At 41.9% G+C, this 12,451-nt stretch overlaps 3 protein-coding genes across 6 annotated transcripts in view; 2 read left to right on the forward strand and 1 right to left on the reverse strand.

The window, feature by feature from the left end:
• The window catches only part of LOC108139181 (protein roadkill), a 63,265-nt gene extending 58,560 nt beyond the window's left edge, over positions 1–4,705 (forward strand). For 3 of the 4 annotated variants that reach the window (XM_017261806.2, XM_017261805.2, XM_017261802.2), the window contains 7 exons: positions 2,405–2,555; positions 2,861–2,982; positions 3,048–3,209; positions 3,273–3,568; positions 3,733–3,911; positions 3,979–4,121; positions 4,195–4,705. In XM_017261806.2, coding sequence (XP_017117295.1) covers positions 2,478–2,555; positions 2,861–2,982; positions 3,048–3,209; positions 3,273–3,568; positions 3,733–3,911; positions 3,979–4,121; positions 4,195–4,339 — 1,125 coding nt within the window. In that variant the 5' untranslated portion in view covers positions 2,405–2,477 and the 3' untranslated portion in view covers positions 4,340–4,705. Of the gene's footprint in view, positions 1–2,033; positions 2,072–2,404; positions 2,556–2,860; positions 2,983–3,047; positions 3,210–3,272; positions 3,569–3,732; positions 3,912–3,978; positions 4,122–4,194 lie in introns of those variants that run through there. The other variant, XM_017261804.2, reaches the window with a different exon arrangement.
• Positions 4,706–6,264: 1,559 nt separating this feature from the next.
• On the reverse strand, positions 6,265–8,484 carry LOC108139356 (origin recognition complex subunit 2). The gene is made up of 3 exons (XM_017262080.2): positions 7,841–8,484; positions 6,929–7,774; positions 6,265–6,836 (listed from the first exon to the last, which is right to left on the reverse strand). The coding sequence occupies exons 1-3, from the start codon at positions 8,394–8,396 to the stop codon at positions 6,400–6,402; spliced, it is 1,839 nt and encodes a 612-aa protein (XP_017117569.1). The 5' UTR covers positions 8,397–8,484; the 3' UTR covers positions 6,265–6,399.
• Positions 8,485–8,956: 472 nt separating this feature from the next.
• Positions 8,957–12,418, forward strand: LOC108139324. The gene is made up of 5 exons (XM_017262033.2): positions 8,957–9,418; positions 9,566–11,033; positions 11,091–11,827; positions 11,906–12,102; positions 12,162–12,418. The coding sequence occupies exons 1-5, from the start codon at positions 9,255–9,257 to the stop codon at positions 12,311–12,313; spliced, it is 2,718 nt and encodes a 905-aa protein (XP_017117522.1). The 5' UTR covers positions 8,957–9,254; the 3' UTR covers positions 12,314–12,418.
• The last annotated feature ends 33 nt before the right edge of the window (positions 12,419–12,451 follow it).

Consider the following 12,451-nt stretch of genomic DNA (forward strand, 5'->3'; position numbering starts at 1 on the left):
TAAACAGAGGTTAGACTAGACCATTGTTAATATTAAAATGGAGGGGGTGGTCAGTGTTTAAAAACTGTTTTTGTTTATATTTAAAGTCATAAATTTATGTTATTTGAAAATAATTACTAATTTTAATAATTTTAAATCAATTTGGAATTAAATATAATTATAAATAAACGATAATGATCTATAAACCTTTAAATTAATATCTATTTAAATATCATGGTACTTTACCATGTTTAAATGTTATTATGGCTTATTGTTTTTGATGAGTCATAGTCTCACCACCTTTGGCTGCTTTTATTCGATTATTAGGTTCTGACTGCTTTTCGTTCCCAAGCTTAACCTTCTTATTCCCAACCTCTGTGATTTTGTCATTCGCCTTGTGGCGCCAAACAAATGACTTTCAATGCCATAGCTAAACAAAAATGTTTGGCTCTGGCCCTTGGCTGGGGGGAGCTATAAAGAGAGGTGTATTTGGGTAGAGGGAGATGGAGCTTAAGGCCCCAATGCCAAATCAATGTCATTAACATTAAGGCACACTCACTAAAATTGAATAAAGCGGCTTGACTGAGTGCTAAAAACGCGGTCTACGGTTTGTTCACCTTGACGAGCTGCGTCAACCTTTTGATGGCTCACACTCATACTCACCACTCATACACACTGTTACACACACTCACGCACACGAGGCCCGTTGAAGGTCCTTCAGCTGGATTTGATGATGGCCATCAAATCGCCAGCAGCCGCAGAAAACGGGCAGCACCTTGAAAATCTCAACCTTGTCGAGCTGAGTTGAGCTGTAAATCGCTCGTGTGCCGCAGCCTTGCACAGATTTTCCGACTTTTCCAATGCTACGGATGTGCACGGTGAAAAAATCACAAATTAATAGCAATCCCTAGCTGAGGTCCTTAAATATTAAAAAGTTTTTTGGCCCTTAAAGTAATAAAACAAAAAATATATCTATAATTACATTGTGTTTTTTATAATAATAATTATTCCATAATTTTTTGGGTTGGAATTTAATTTTAGTCCCTAAATTTCTCACCTCGCTTAACTACTATCTTTATCCAAAAATCAATGTATTTTTGATTTTTAAATCGGGGTTTTACAAAAACTTAAGTCCGAGATTAAAAATGATTTGTTAAGTATTGTAAATCTAAACTAATATTATATAGAAATTAAGTTTTTAAGTCCATTTTGTAACAATTTAAGTGTGTATTTATGATGAGAAATTTGTTAATTTTTTCTCAGCGTGTAAAAACGCAGCTTCCTTTGCCATTTACCGTGTTCCATCTGCATCTGCGCGACTGAAAACACATACATATGAAAAGGACTGTTATTGTTGCTTTTGTGTGTCAGATCCTTCTGCCCATCCTCCTCCCCCCTCTCCGCTCACCATTCTGCACCTTTCTTAGGTGAGCTACTCGCTCACGTTCACCTTCACCCTCAACTGCCGCGACGCGCTGACCCATTGTTTGTCAATTTTCCACTCCTGGCTAACATTTTCCTGGTCCATTGTTTGTTGTCATCTGCAGCGTTCTTAAATCCTCCTGCCTGCCGAGATTTTCCAGGTCCATCAGTCAGTTTTTCTTTGGTGCTCCTGCGCAACGGTTGTGTTTTCCTAGTGATATTTTAACGTTGTTTTTTTTGTATTCTTGCTGCTGCTCTTTAGAACGACATATCAAATCTCAGTTGAAAGCTTCGAAAGCTTTATCTTTATCTCGACCACGTCTCTCGTTCTCTGTTAATTGCTGACTTCTGTGCGGAATAACGGCATTTGAACCACTCTTCAGCCATTATGAATGCTGCACTTTTTGGCGCATTTCGTTTCGTCTTGTCCATGCGTTTGTGTCTAGTCCACCGTTTTAATTAGAAATTGTGTAGAAAATATTTTTTAAATTGTAAAACTATTCGGAAAATCGTATCCTCTGTGATCTTGTGGTTGTTTAACGGGCGGCAAGCTGGAGAACTCGCTGCTGTTGAAGCTGCTAAATCTATTGGCCAGGCACTCGAATTCCGACAGCAATTTCGTCAAAGTTGAATTCGAGCGCAGCATCATGGATCTAATACAAGAGCCAAGGTGACCCTTAAGTTTCTATAATACCTATTAAAACTATTCTTGGACTTAAATTTTAATATAAAACGCGATAAAACATTTTTTTTCGACATAACCTATAAGTTTTTATACTTATTTTTAAAAGTTGGTTCTAAACTGTAAAACGGAGGAAACCTTAGCCTAATGTAATCTTTGTATTAACTTTGGAATACCCAATGAAGAAATGACTACAACTTAGAACAAAAAGTGATATTTATGCTTAGAAATTTTGAACATATCAATCAATTACCTTAAGAACGTGATCCCAAAAATATTCCCAACTAATCCAAAAAATGTTTCTCCTCCCAATCTTTGCAGATTGCCGGTGAACGAATGTCAGGCAAGCCAAACAGCTAGAGTCTCCTCGAACCTGCACGCATCCAGTAGCACGATGGCGGTTAGCCGTGTACCATCGCCGCCCTTGCCGGAAGTTAATACGCCAGTTGCCGAGAACTGGTGTTATACGCAGGTAAATCCCCCCGAACGGATTAAATTTCCACATCCCTGTGTGGGTTTTGGGCATTCCTATGGATTTGCAAACATCTGAGCCAGCCATCCAGCCAACCAGCCAGCCGGCCACTAAACCCAACCGATCCGATCGGATTTCACAAATATTGTAAACTGAATCCATTTTGTTGTAGGGCGGTAAATGCATTTCCTCTGTGAATGCCGGTACAGGTGTGTGTGTGGTGTGGCTCAGGTGGGAGAAATCGGATAACTTTGTTACACGACTTGCATGGACTTTCAATAACTATATTTACTCTTCTTCCCCAGGTCAAAGTGGTTAAATTTAGTTATATGTGGACCATAAATAACTTTAGTTTTTGTCGGGAGGAGATGGGTGAAGTACTCAAATCGTCCACATTCTCAGCCGGTGCTAATGACAAACTGAAATGGTGAGTTTATTAAATAAAGTAAACTACGCTGACAATTACTAAATAAATGGTCTACCCTTCGACAGGTGTTTACGCGTTAACCCCAAGGGTCTCGACGAGGAGAGCAAGGATTACCTTTCATTATATTTACTGTTAGTTTCGTGTAATAAATCAGAAGTCAGAGCCAAGTTCAAATTTTCCATACTGAATGCCAAGCGTGAGGAAACCAAAGCCATGGAATCCCAAAGGTAAGCATGTCAAATAAACTATTTAATGAATTTCAGTCACTAATATTATTATATTATCCGCAGAGCTTACCGTTTTGTGCAGGGCAAAGATTGGGGCTTCAAGAAGTTCATCCGCCGCGACTTTCTGCTGGACGAGGCCAACGGCCTGCTGCCAGAGGACAAGCTGACCATCTTCTGCGAGGTCAGCGTCGTCGCGGACAGCGTGAACATCTCCGGACAATCCAATATCGTGCAGTTCAAAGTGCCCGAGTGCAAGCTGTCCGAGGATCTCGGCAATCTCTTTGACAACGAGAAGTTCAGCGACGTCACGCTCTCCGTGGGCGGTCGGGAGTTCCAGGCGCACAAGGCCATACTGGCAGGTAAGGAAACACACCGAGAAATACTTTTAAAACTCAAATTTTTAATTTCTTAATTAAAATTTGTATTTGTATTTGAACTATAAAGAGCTTGTTACACCAAGTGACCTTTAACGCCTCTTAAAATACCCTTCAACTAATTTAATTCTTAATTATTTAAATTACAGCGCGCAGCGATGTCTTTGCGGCCATGTTTGAGCATGAGATGGAGGAGCGTAAGCTGAATCGTGTCGCCATAACCGATGTGGATCATGAGGTTCTTAAAGAAATGCTGCGATTCATATACACGGGCAAGGCGCCCAATCTAGAAAAAATGGCTGATGATCTCCTAGCGGCTGCTGATAAGGTAAGTCTGCCTTAAAGAACCAAAGTATCAGGCTTGATAAACTAAATAATTGCATCTACTCTAACAGTATGCACTCGAAAAGCTGAAAGTGATGTGCGAGGAGGCGCTGTGCGTCAATCTCTCTGTAGAAACAGCAGCCGAAACACTAATATTAGCTGATCTCCATAGTGCGGATCAATTGAAAGCACAAACGATAGATTTCATAAATACGTAAGTCTTTCAAGTCTTTGTTAAATCTTTGCGAGCCAGTTAAACTAACCAACGGATTAAACTATTTTTACAGTCATGCCACCGATGTGATGGAAACTTCCGGGTGGCAAAATATGATCACAACACATTCACATTTGATAGCGGAGGCATTTCGTGCGCTCGCAACACAACAAATCCCACCAATTGGACCACCAAGGAAACGCGTGAAAATGAGCTGAAACAACAATACAACAACCACACCAACAACAACAGCAACAGCAAATCGTACACCAACAACAATCAACAAGCAACAACCCAATACCAACAACAAAACCAACAATCGATTAAACAATTGCAATTACAATGAGAACTTTAACTTAAGCAGCATGCATGTGAAATATTTGATGGATCGATTAGTGGCCAACCTCAAAAAAGCATATGGCAATACTACAAACACAAAAAATTATATCAACAGCAGAAAGATAATGCAAATGCAAATGCAGAAGCAAAAGCAAAAGCAAAGCAAGCAGTACCGTTTATTGTTTCGATTTCGAGTAATTTAATTCAGTTTGATAAAACTTGATTTTAAATGTATTTTATTTGTTGATTTAATATTACCTATGATTAATATGTTTACGAGTAATAATTATGAATTAATTTTAATCTTAAGTCCAAAAGTAACTTGAAAACAAAAGCAGCAATTAAAGAAAAAAAAACAAACAATAATGCAAACAAAAAAAGAGCATAAAAAACAAAAACGGAAAATTAAAATTAAATAAATTAAATTTAAAGTAAAGTAAAAAGTAAAAAATCCAAGGCATAAATACAACAAAAAATAAAGAAATTCACTGAGAATGCGTAACTATTATTATTATTATAATTATAACGATTATGATTACCGATTACTGCGTATAATTACAAAGCGTACACTTTGATTGTGATGTATATTCGATGAGTATGTGACTAATGAGTAACGAGTAAATGAGTAATGATACGGATATGATAATGAAGTTGATTTATATATTGTCTATATGTAAACTCGGAACACTTTTCAAAGCTTTCAAGGTTTAATTGCACCCACCCACCAAAATCCACGCCCTCCCCCTTCAAGTTGAGGAGAATGTATAAATTAATTGTTTACCAGCGGGAGCTCCCATTGTCCCCAAGTTCTGTTTTTCAACATTCGTCTCTGAATTCACCTTTTTACTTTTAATTTTTTGTTTCTCTTTTCGTTTCTTAAGTATTTAAAATCAGTAAACTTGTTTCTCTTTGTTTAAGCGCAAAATGTAATTAATTCGTTGTACAAAACTATAAACACAAGCAAAACATTGTCGAAATAAAAGCAAACAGTAGCAATTTGTGTATAGTAAGCAGATAAAAACTGAAAAAAAAAACAAAAAACAAAAACCACTAATGCATTCATTTTGTAAAGGGGAGATTCTCTTGGGTGGTTTCTCTTCTGTTTGATTCAGAACATTTCGACTTTCTCCGCAAACGAAGGTTAAAAGTACGAATAAAGTAAACGTGATAACAATTTATCTAACTATTAAACAAACGAAAAGCGAAAAGCGGCGCAGAGATGACATTTTTGTATGCTAAAATGCAGATCGTAAACTTGGTGTGTACAATTCAGGTATTCAGGAAAGGGTAGAATTTTTGCAATAACGTAAATTAATAATGATAGATACAACTATGAACGATTTCCATTGTATGCGTACTTCCGATTGACATTGCATGTGATTTGCTATCTATCAGAAAGTGTAAATAAACTAGCCTTAGTCGCAGCAATTTCATTTTGTTTCGAATGCACAATTAACTAGTTACAAGTCCAATGCTTTAATCTGTGTATGTATGTGCGTGTCTGTATAGTAGTAGGTTACCGATATTAGCCTTTGGAATAAATGGAAGTGCGGGGTGACCGGTAGGAAGTTCTTTATATTCTTTTGGCATGCTTAGCTATATATTTATTTCGCCTCATCTAATCCTAATCTTATATAATTGCGGTCATCCCCAAAGGTGGGAAGCACTTGGAGTGTTAAGTTTTGTGTTGCTCTGCTCGCAATTAGAAGGAAATCAGTGTTTGGGGGAAGACAAAACTAGCCATCTAAAACGTGTTTCTAGTAAACCGACAACTTTTATGCATGCCAATCTAAATGTGTAGAAATTGACAAACAAAGAACATTCTGCACTAATGGGCAATACAAGTGACAGCATCACGACATTTTTAAAAAGCGAAATTGTAATTGTATTTAACAATATTAGATAATAAATTAATATGTTCTAAAATTACATCGACGGTTTATTTCTTCTCCTGCTCCTCGAGGAACTGCTGCAGCAGTCCGCCATCAATGGGAATGGTTAGCTGTTCGGAGCCATCAACGCTTCGCTTTGACTTGACCAGCTTGTGATCGAGAAACTCTGTAAGTTGGGCGCGCAGAGCGAGATCTGAACTGACTAAGAAGGCCTCGCGACAACTTGAGTAGAGATCCCTAAATGGCATGCCTTGGTATGTGGCATTGCCCTTGTTCTTCAGTTGGTACTTGACAATCAGCATGTAGATGCCGCGCGAGTTGGTCGTCAGCGAGGAGAACACACTGCGCATCGAGGAAAGGGCCAGTTCTCCAGAATTCTGCACCAGCAGAGAGTTTTCGAAGGCAGTTTCGTTCGTATACGGCAGCATGGTGGTGCAGTCCCACCACGAGAAATTGAAGCTGCTCAGCTTTCCCTGGTCCCAAACTGCAAAATGAGAAAAGTAAATGATAGGCTGTTTGCATAAATTGGTTCACAAACTCATTAAAGAATTGCTGACAAGCCATATGAATACTCACGCAATGGGGTGTTAATATGATCGATAGAGGCCAGCAAGTGAATGTTTGGCACTCGCGCCAGTCGCGATAAAATCGCCTGGGCCTTCACATTACGCAACATCGCTCCATCCAGATTGTGGACAATTAGAAACAAATGCGTCTCAGGTATCAGGGCGAACTCCTCCTCGATCATGTCCACCGCTTCGTGCGGATTGGCCGGACTAACGCCTGCGTCCAAGATCTCGCTTGTGATGCTGTCCAGCACATCCTTGAGCGTCAGACTAGGAAAGAAGCCATTCACCACCAGCACTGTTTGTTTCTCCAAAACCTCGCGATGGAATGACTGTAGCAACTGCCGCTTGGATCCCAATCCATACAGAAGTATATTGAAGCCCTCGTTCAATATGCACATCCACTTGGGAAAGTACGAACGGTACTCCTCCATGATGGCATTAATGGACGTCTCATGCTCGGTGGATAGCTTAATTTCAGACAGCAAGCTAAACACACGATCGGCGGCCAGCCGGGGATTCTTTAAACGATCCAATGTATGATCCGAGGTGAGGATCTTACTGCTGGCATGCGAGTGGAAATAGCTTTCGCTCTCGGGCACAAACTCATTCGACTTCTTAGCCCTTGCCGATTGTCGGAGACGAGCTGCCGATGGAGTTTTGGGCAGAACGGGCACCACAATGGCACGACGGGCTTTGCAGGGCGTCTTTGGCTCATCATCAGCCGCATCGTTTTCCGAGGAATCCGCGCCATCGCTGCTACTGCTGCTGGAGGACGAATCTTCATCACTGGGTTGGAAGTCGCTTTCGTCACCGGAGAAATCCTCATCCGAATCCGCAACTATTTTGGCAATCTCTGAAAAAAAAAAAGAAGAAAAACTGTAGATCTACCAAGTATTGTAAGTGAACGACTACTACATACGATTCTTCACACGGGTGCGAACATGGGCGGGTGTCTTTGGCTGATCCGTGGACTTCTTGCGCTTGGTGTCCGGAGTTTTGACCCCCAGTCGGGGCGTTTTTGGGGTCTTGGGGGTCCGGGGCGTGGCATTTAGTGCGGCCACGGCCATGGCATCGCGTTTTTTTGGCGTGTTGAAGCCAAACATGCTGGTGCCGGCCACATTGTACTCGGATTGGATGAGGTGTAGGTCCTTGGAAGTTGGACGGGCTGCATTCTCCAGCTCCTCTGTAGCCTCTTCTTCATCCTGATTCTCCGGCTCACTGCTCATTTCATCCGACATCACTGCATCATCCAGCGTTTTTCCATTATTTTCATTTTTGTAGGCCTGGTACTTCTTGGTGGGACTTGGACGTCGGGCGGAACGGCGCCTGGTGCCTTTCGAATCCGATTCCCCGGCATCCTCAACCATCGCCGTGTCCAGATCTTCGGAGTCCTCCTCCGAATTTGTAAGGTTTTCAATGGATTTCAGGTTTTGCTTCCGCGGCGTCTTGTAACCGCCTTTGTTGCTGGTGCTCATATTGGTTGCCAATCCTCTGAAAGATCTTATTTCCAAAAAATTAAGTTGGTAAACAAATATTTCGCGAAACACACTCAATGCCCAGAAGAGGCGGGAATTATCGATAACAAAAACGTACAACAAGAGTGTGGCCAGCTCTCGCTACGGAAAACTAGCTAGGTAAACAGGTAAAACTAGGGAAAATAGCTTATATTATATATAGCGTATTTGAGAAAAATATAAGAATTTATTTATAATACAAACACAAAAAAGCGTAAAATTTACCATAACTTTGTATAACAAACTAATTTTATTTAACTAAGAGTAAAGCTATCTATACAATGAAAATTATAATTAAATGAACATTAACCAATAAAATTTAGACAAAATGATTAATATACGATTTTAAAGATTACCAAATTAAGCAGCCAAAGTGTAAGGGAATTTAACATTAAATAAATCTGGCTACAAACTTATTTGTTACTAGTGTTGGACAACAAAACTAACTATCGATTTCCGATAAATGACCGGTCTCACTGACAAAAGCTGACTTGTGTCTCCTCTTTCTTGTTCTCTTCGTATTAAGAAGCGCGTTGTGTGTGAGCTTAAAATTTAAGTAAATTAATTAAGTGTAACGCTGTTTCGTTTTTATAATACACTTCGATCAAAGTAAACGTTTACTGAGAGTTCAAAAACGTTTAAGCTGCTTGTTAAGGGTTTATTTCGGTGTTCTTTTACAGACTACGCAATTTCTTATAAAAAAGTTCCGTTAGCCCGCCATTTTCTGTGTCATTCCTTTCATTTCGCTGTTCTTTCATTAAATTATTGCCGCGTGGCGTCTTTGGAGTTATCTTCTCGACGGTTTCTGGAATCTTGTGAATGGGAATTCGTGGAACGACTAATTCGGACGAAATGCAGACGGTGTGCGTCGTTTGTGGAAATTCGGCCGGGCTTATGTGCCAGCGGTGCGGAGAATCCTATTGCCAGGACGCATGCCAGCGGCTGGATTGGCAGAGGCACAAGTACTTCTGCATCATCATGCCGTGAGTAAATGCGTAAAATAGTCATACATCTTTTACATCTTTACCGTAGGTGTTAACTTTTTTTTTTTAAACTTTTGTGAGGGCAGTTAGACTTAGGCTTACATCCTATGTTTTTCTTGGTAATATTACAAATAAATAATATTCCAGTCCTTTGGTGGCCTACAGGCCAATTCAGCAGCCGTCAAAACCTATCTCTGCCAAGACCGTAGAGATGGCTGCAACTCAACTTTCGCTGGGTGAAACCCCGCCAAAGACTCAAGTTATGATCGAAAGTACAACGTCAACACCAACAACCACTGTGGAATCGACTACAGTCGTCTCGAAACTCTCTGAGAATTGGCGCGAACACTTATTGCCAAAGGGCGAGGAGTTCTTCGAGTGCCGTGTGACGTTCATGGAGAAGGAAGGTCCCATCTGGGTGATGCATGTGGCCAATGTGGAGAGCATGGAGCGTCTGACGGATAACATGAAGCGCTGCATGCATAACCAGAAGCTGATTCGTTCGCAAAACGTCAAGGAGGATACGTTGGTGGCCATCAATGTGGACGGCAAGATCCACCGCGGTCAGGTCCTGACTGTCAGGGCTCAAAAGGAAGAGGCTGACATTCGTCTGATTGACTATGGAGCTGTCGTGGTCACTCCTTTTCGGGATATCTATGACGTTGTCCCCAAGATTGCCGAGTACAAGGCTTTCGCTTTCCGTGCGAAATTGCCCACCAACACTGGAGTTCAGGTTAATAAGAACCTCACGCTCCGTTTGTTGGGAACGCGAAACCACGATGGCGTTTATCATGTCCACCTCAAGCCCAAGATGACCATACCACTTAGTCTGCCCATGGAAATGCTGCAGCTGAATCCGGAGGTTAAGGTAATCCGCGTGTTTGGGCAGAACCCAACGGCCAACGAGTCGCGGTTGGCTCTCCTCCAGATAAACGTGATGGATCACATAAACAATGACTTGAATGCCAGTTTGGCGGGAAAGCCGGGGCAACCGTTCACGGGACCCTTTCCCGAGGAGAAATGCACCATCTTTGTGGCCGCTCGCACCAGTGATGGCTTTCGTCGTGCCTTCCTTCTGGACCGTATTGTAGGGCCCCCGCCCACTTTCTTGGTTTACGAAATGGATGAAGGGCGGATTTCTGTTACCAGCGAGCTGACCCGGATTCCCAGCGAGCTACTTGGCTTGCCCATCCGCGTCCTTGCCGCTCAGGTTAAGGACTCTGTACCAAAGGAGCTTGAGTCATGTGGCACTGATCTCACGGTCAAATTCAAGTTGGATAACCCGCCACCCAAGGAAAAGTTGAGAGCCGCCAATGCAGCCTTGCTGGCCAGGGGTGAGCAGATTTGTATGGCCCGACTGAGCACCTTTTTGGGTCAGATCTCCGATTTGGGTCATAAGATTTGGAGAGATCCCATCGAGAATGATGCCTTAGTGATCATCACCCATGTCGTCAGCTACAAGGAGGTTTACATAAGCTCCCCGAATAGCAAGCAGTATGCAGGCCTCTTCAAGCGTCTGGAGTCGAAGTGCGCCGCTTTTGGAGATTCTAGTGACGTTTCCATAGGTTGCATAGTACTGGTTGCTTCCAAGATGACAGGACACTTCCGAGGCGAGGTCAGTGGATAACTGATCTATTGAAAAGTTAAATAATAAACCATTTCATTCTCGCAGGTATTGAGTGTTGCAGACGGGATGTATAATGTAAAGAACGTTGACACTGGTGCCCACCACCAGTTGCATTTGTCAGCGTTGCGTAAATCCTGTCGCTTCCTGGATAATCTGCCCGTCAGCCTGTTGCGAGTTCAGTTAAAAACTGTCTGCAATATTCCGGATGCTGCTGTGCCACCCAACAATGCGGCCATCAACCTACTACACACTCTCAGCGCCCAGGAGGAAATTCTGAAACTGGAAAGGGAAGACTCGAGTACTTCAATTGTTGATCTGCTGTCCAGTTCCGGTGATCAGCGCTCCTTAGTAAGCCGCATGTTGCCACTTATGTTTACACCGGCGCCGGAAAAAGCTAAGGACGCTCCGCCAAAAGCTGCTCCCACTCCGGCAACTTTGGATCCATTTTTACTGGAGCCACCTAAGGATCTGCCTCCCCTGCCGCCTTCCCCTCCGAATTCTCCGACTCCTGTGCGTTCGGTTGACACCAAGAAACTAACCGATTGCACGCAAAAAAAGCCATTCGAGCGCTATTTTTTCAACGTTTTGCCTAAACATCTGGTCCCCTTGGGATATAAAGTCAACATAATCCTGTTAAACGCTGGCGGAATGCCAGAAACTGGCTTCATCACCGCGTGCTTCTTACAGAACGTGAAGGTGGCCGAGGAATACCAGACCTTTCTTAATTTAGTAGCCAATCAAGGAGCGTGCGACCACAATGCAGTGCCAGGCTATGTACCAAAGTAAGAATCGCCCTAAAATTAATGTTGAACTGGCTTCTGTTAACAAATTAAAACATATTTTAATTGTTAATTTTGTAGCGTTGGTGAACTGTGCTTGGCGCTGTTTAGCGAGGACAAAAGCTGGTATCGCGGAGTTTGTCAGGATATCAAGGACAATATGGCGAAGATCTTGTTTTGCGACTTTGGAAACTGGGAATATGTGGATGTGGAAAATCTTAAGCCGATTTCCCAGGATCTGCTGAACGGCATCTATGCCACGAAGTGCTATATAGATGGTATTTAACCTCCTAAAACCTGGTCTTCCACGGTCTTGTTCATCTCATGTGAATTTCAGGCTTTGATAAATCCAAGAACTTCGCCGCTTTGGAGTCTTTCCTTATGCACAAGAGCAAGTTTCAGTGCGACGTTAAGGATGGTCCTGAGCCCGATTCCCGTCTTATAACGATTCCAAATCTGCAGGACATACTGAACAAACCAACTGCCTAGTTCAACGCATTATTTGAATTCTAGTTGCTGACAACATGGATTGCATTCCCTCTTATGTTTATAGTTTTAAGCGTACACCAAAGTGTATTTCCGAAAACGATTTTGATAATCATTCGATTTTTTGTACAAGTTTCCTCT

This window comes from Drosophila elegans, unplaced genomic scaffold, assembly GCF_018152505.1.
Source record: "Drosophila elegans isolate 14027-0461.03 unplaced genomic scaffold, ASM1815250v1 contig_476, whole genome shotgun sequence".
Classification (NCBI taxonomy): Eukaryota; Metazoa; Arthropoda; class Insecta; order Diptera; family Drosophilidae; genus Drosophila; species Drosophila elegans.

Coding starts and splice junctions, on each gene's coding strand:
- LOC108139324 (XM_017262033.2), top strand. CDS start 9,255: ATGGGAATTCGTGGAACGACTAATTCGGACGAAATGCAGACGGTGTGC. Junction 9,419..9,565: donor TACTTCTGCATCATCATGCC/GTGAGTAAATGC, acceptor ATAATATTCCAG/TCCTTTGGTGGCCTACAGGC. Junction 11,034..11,090: donor CAGGACACTTCCGAGGCGAG/GTCAGTGGATAA, acceptor TCATTCTCGCAG/GTATTGAGTGTTGCAGACGG.
- LOC108139356 (XM_017262080.2), bottom strand. CDS start 8,396: ATGAGCACCAGCAACAAAGGCGGTTACAAGACGCCGCGGAAGCAAAAC. Junction 7,775..7,840: donor TCGCACCCGTGTGAAGAATC/GTATGTAGTAGT, acceptor TTTTTTTTTCAG/AGATTGCCAAAATAGTTGCG. Junction 6,837..6,928: donor TCATATTAACACCCCATTGC/GTGAGTATTCAT, acceptor CTCATTTTGCAG/TTTGGGACCAGGGAAAGCTG.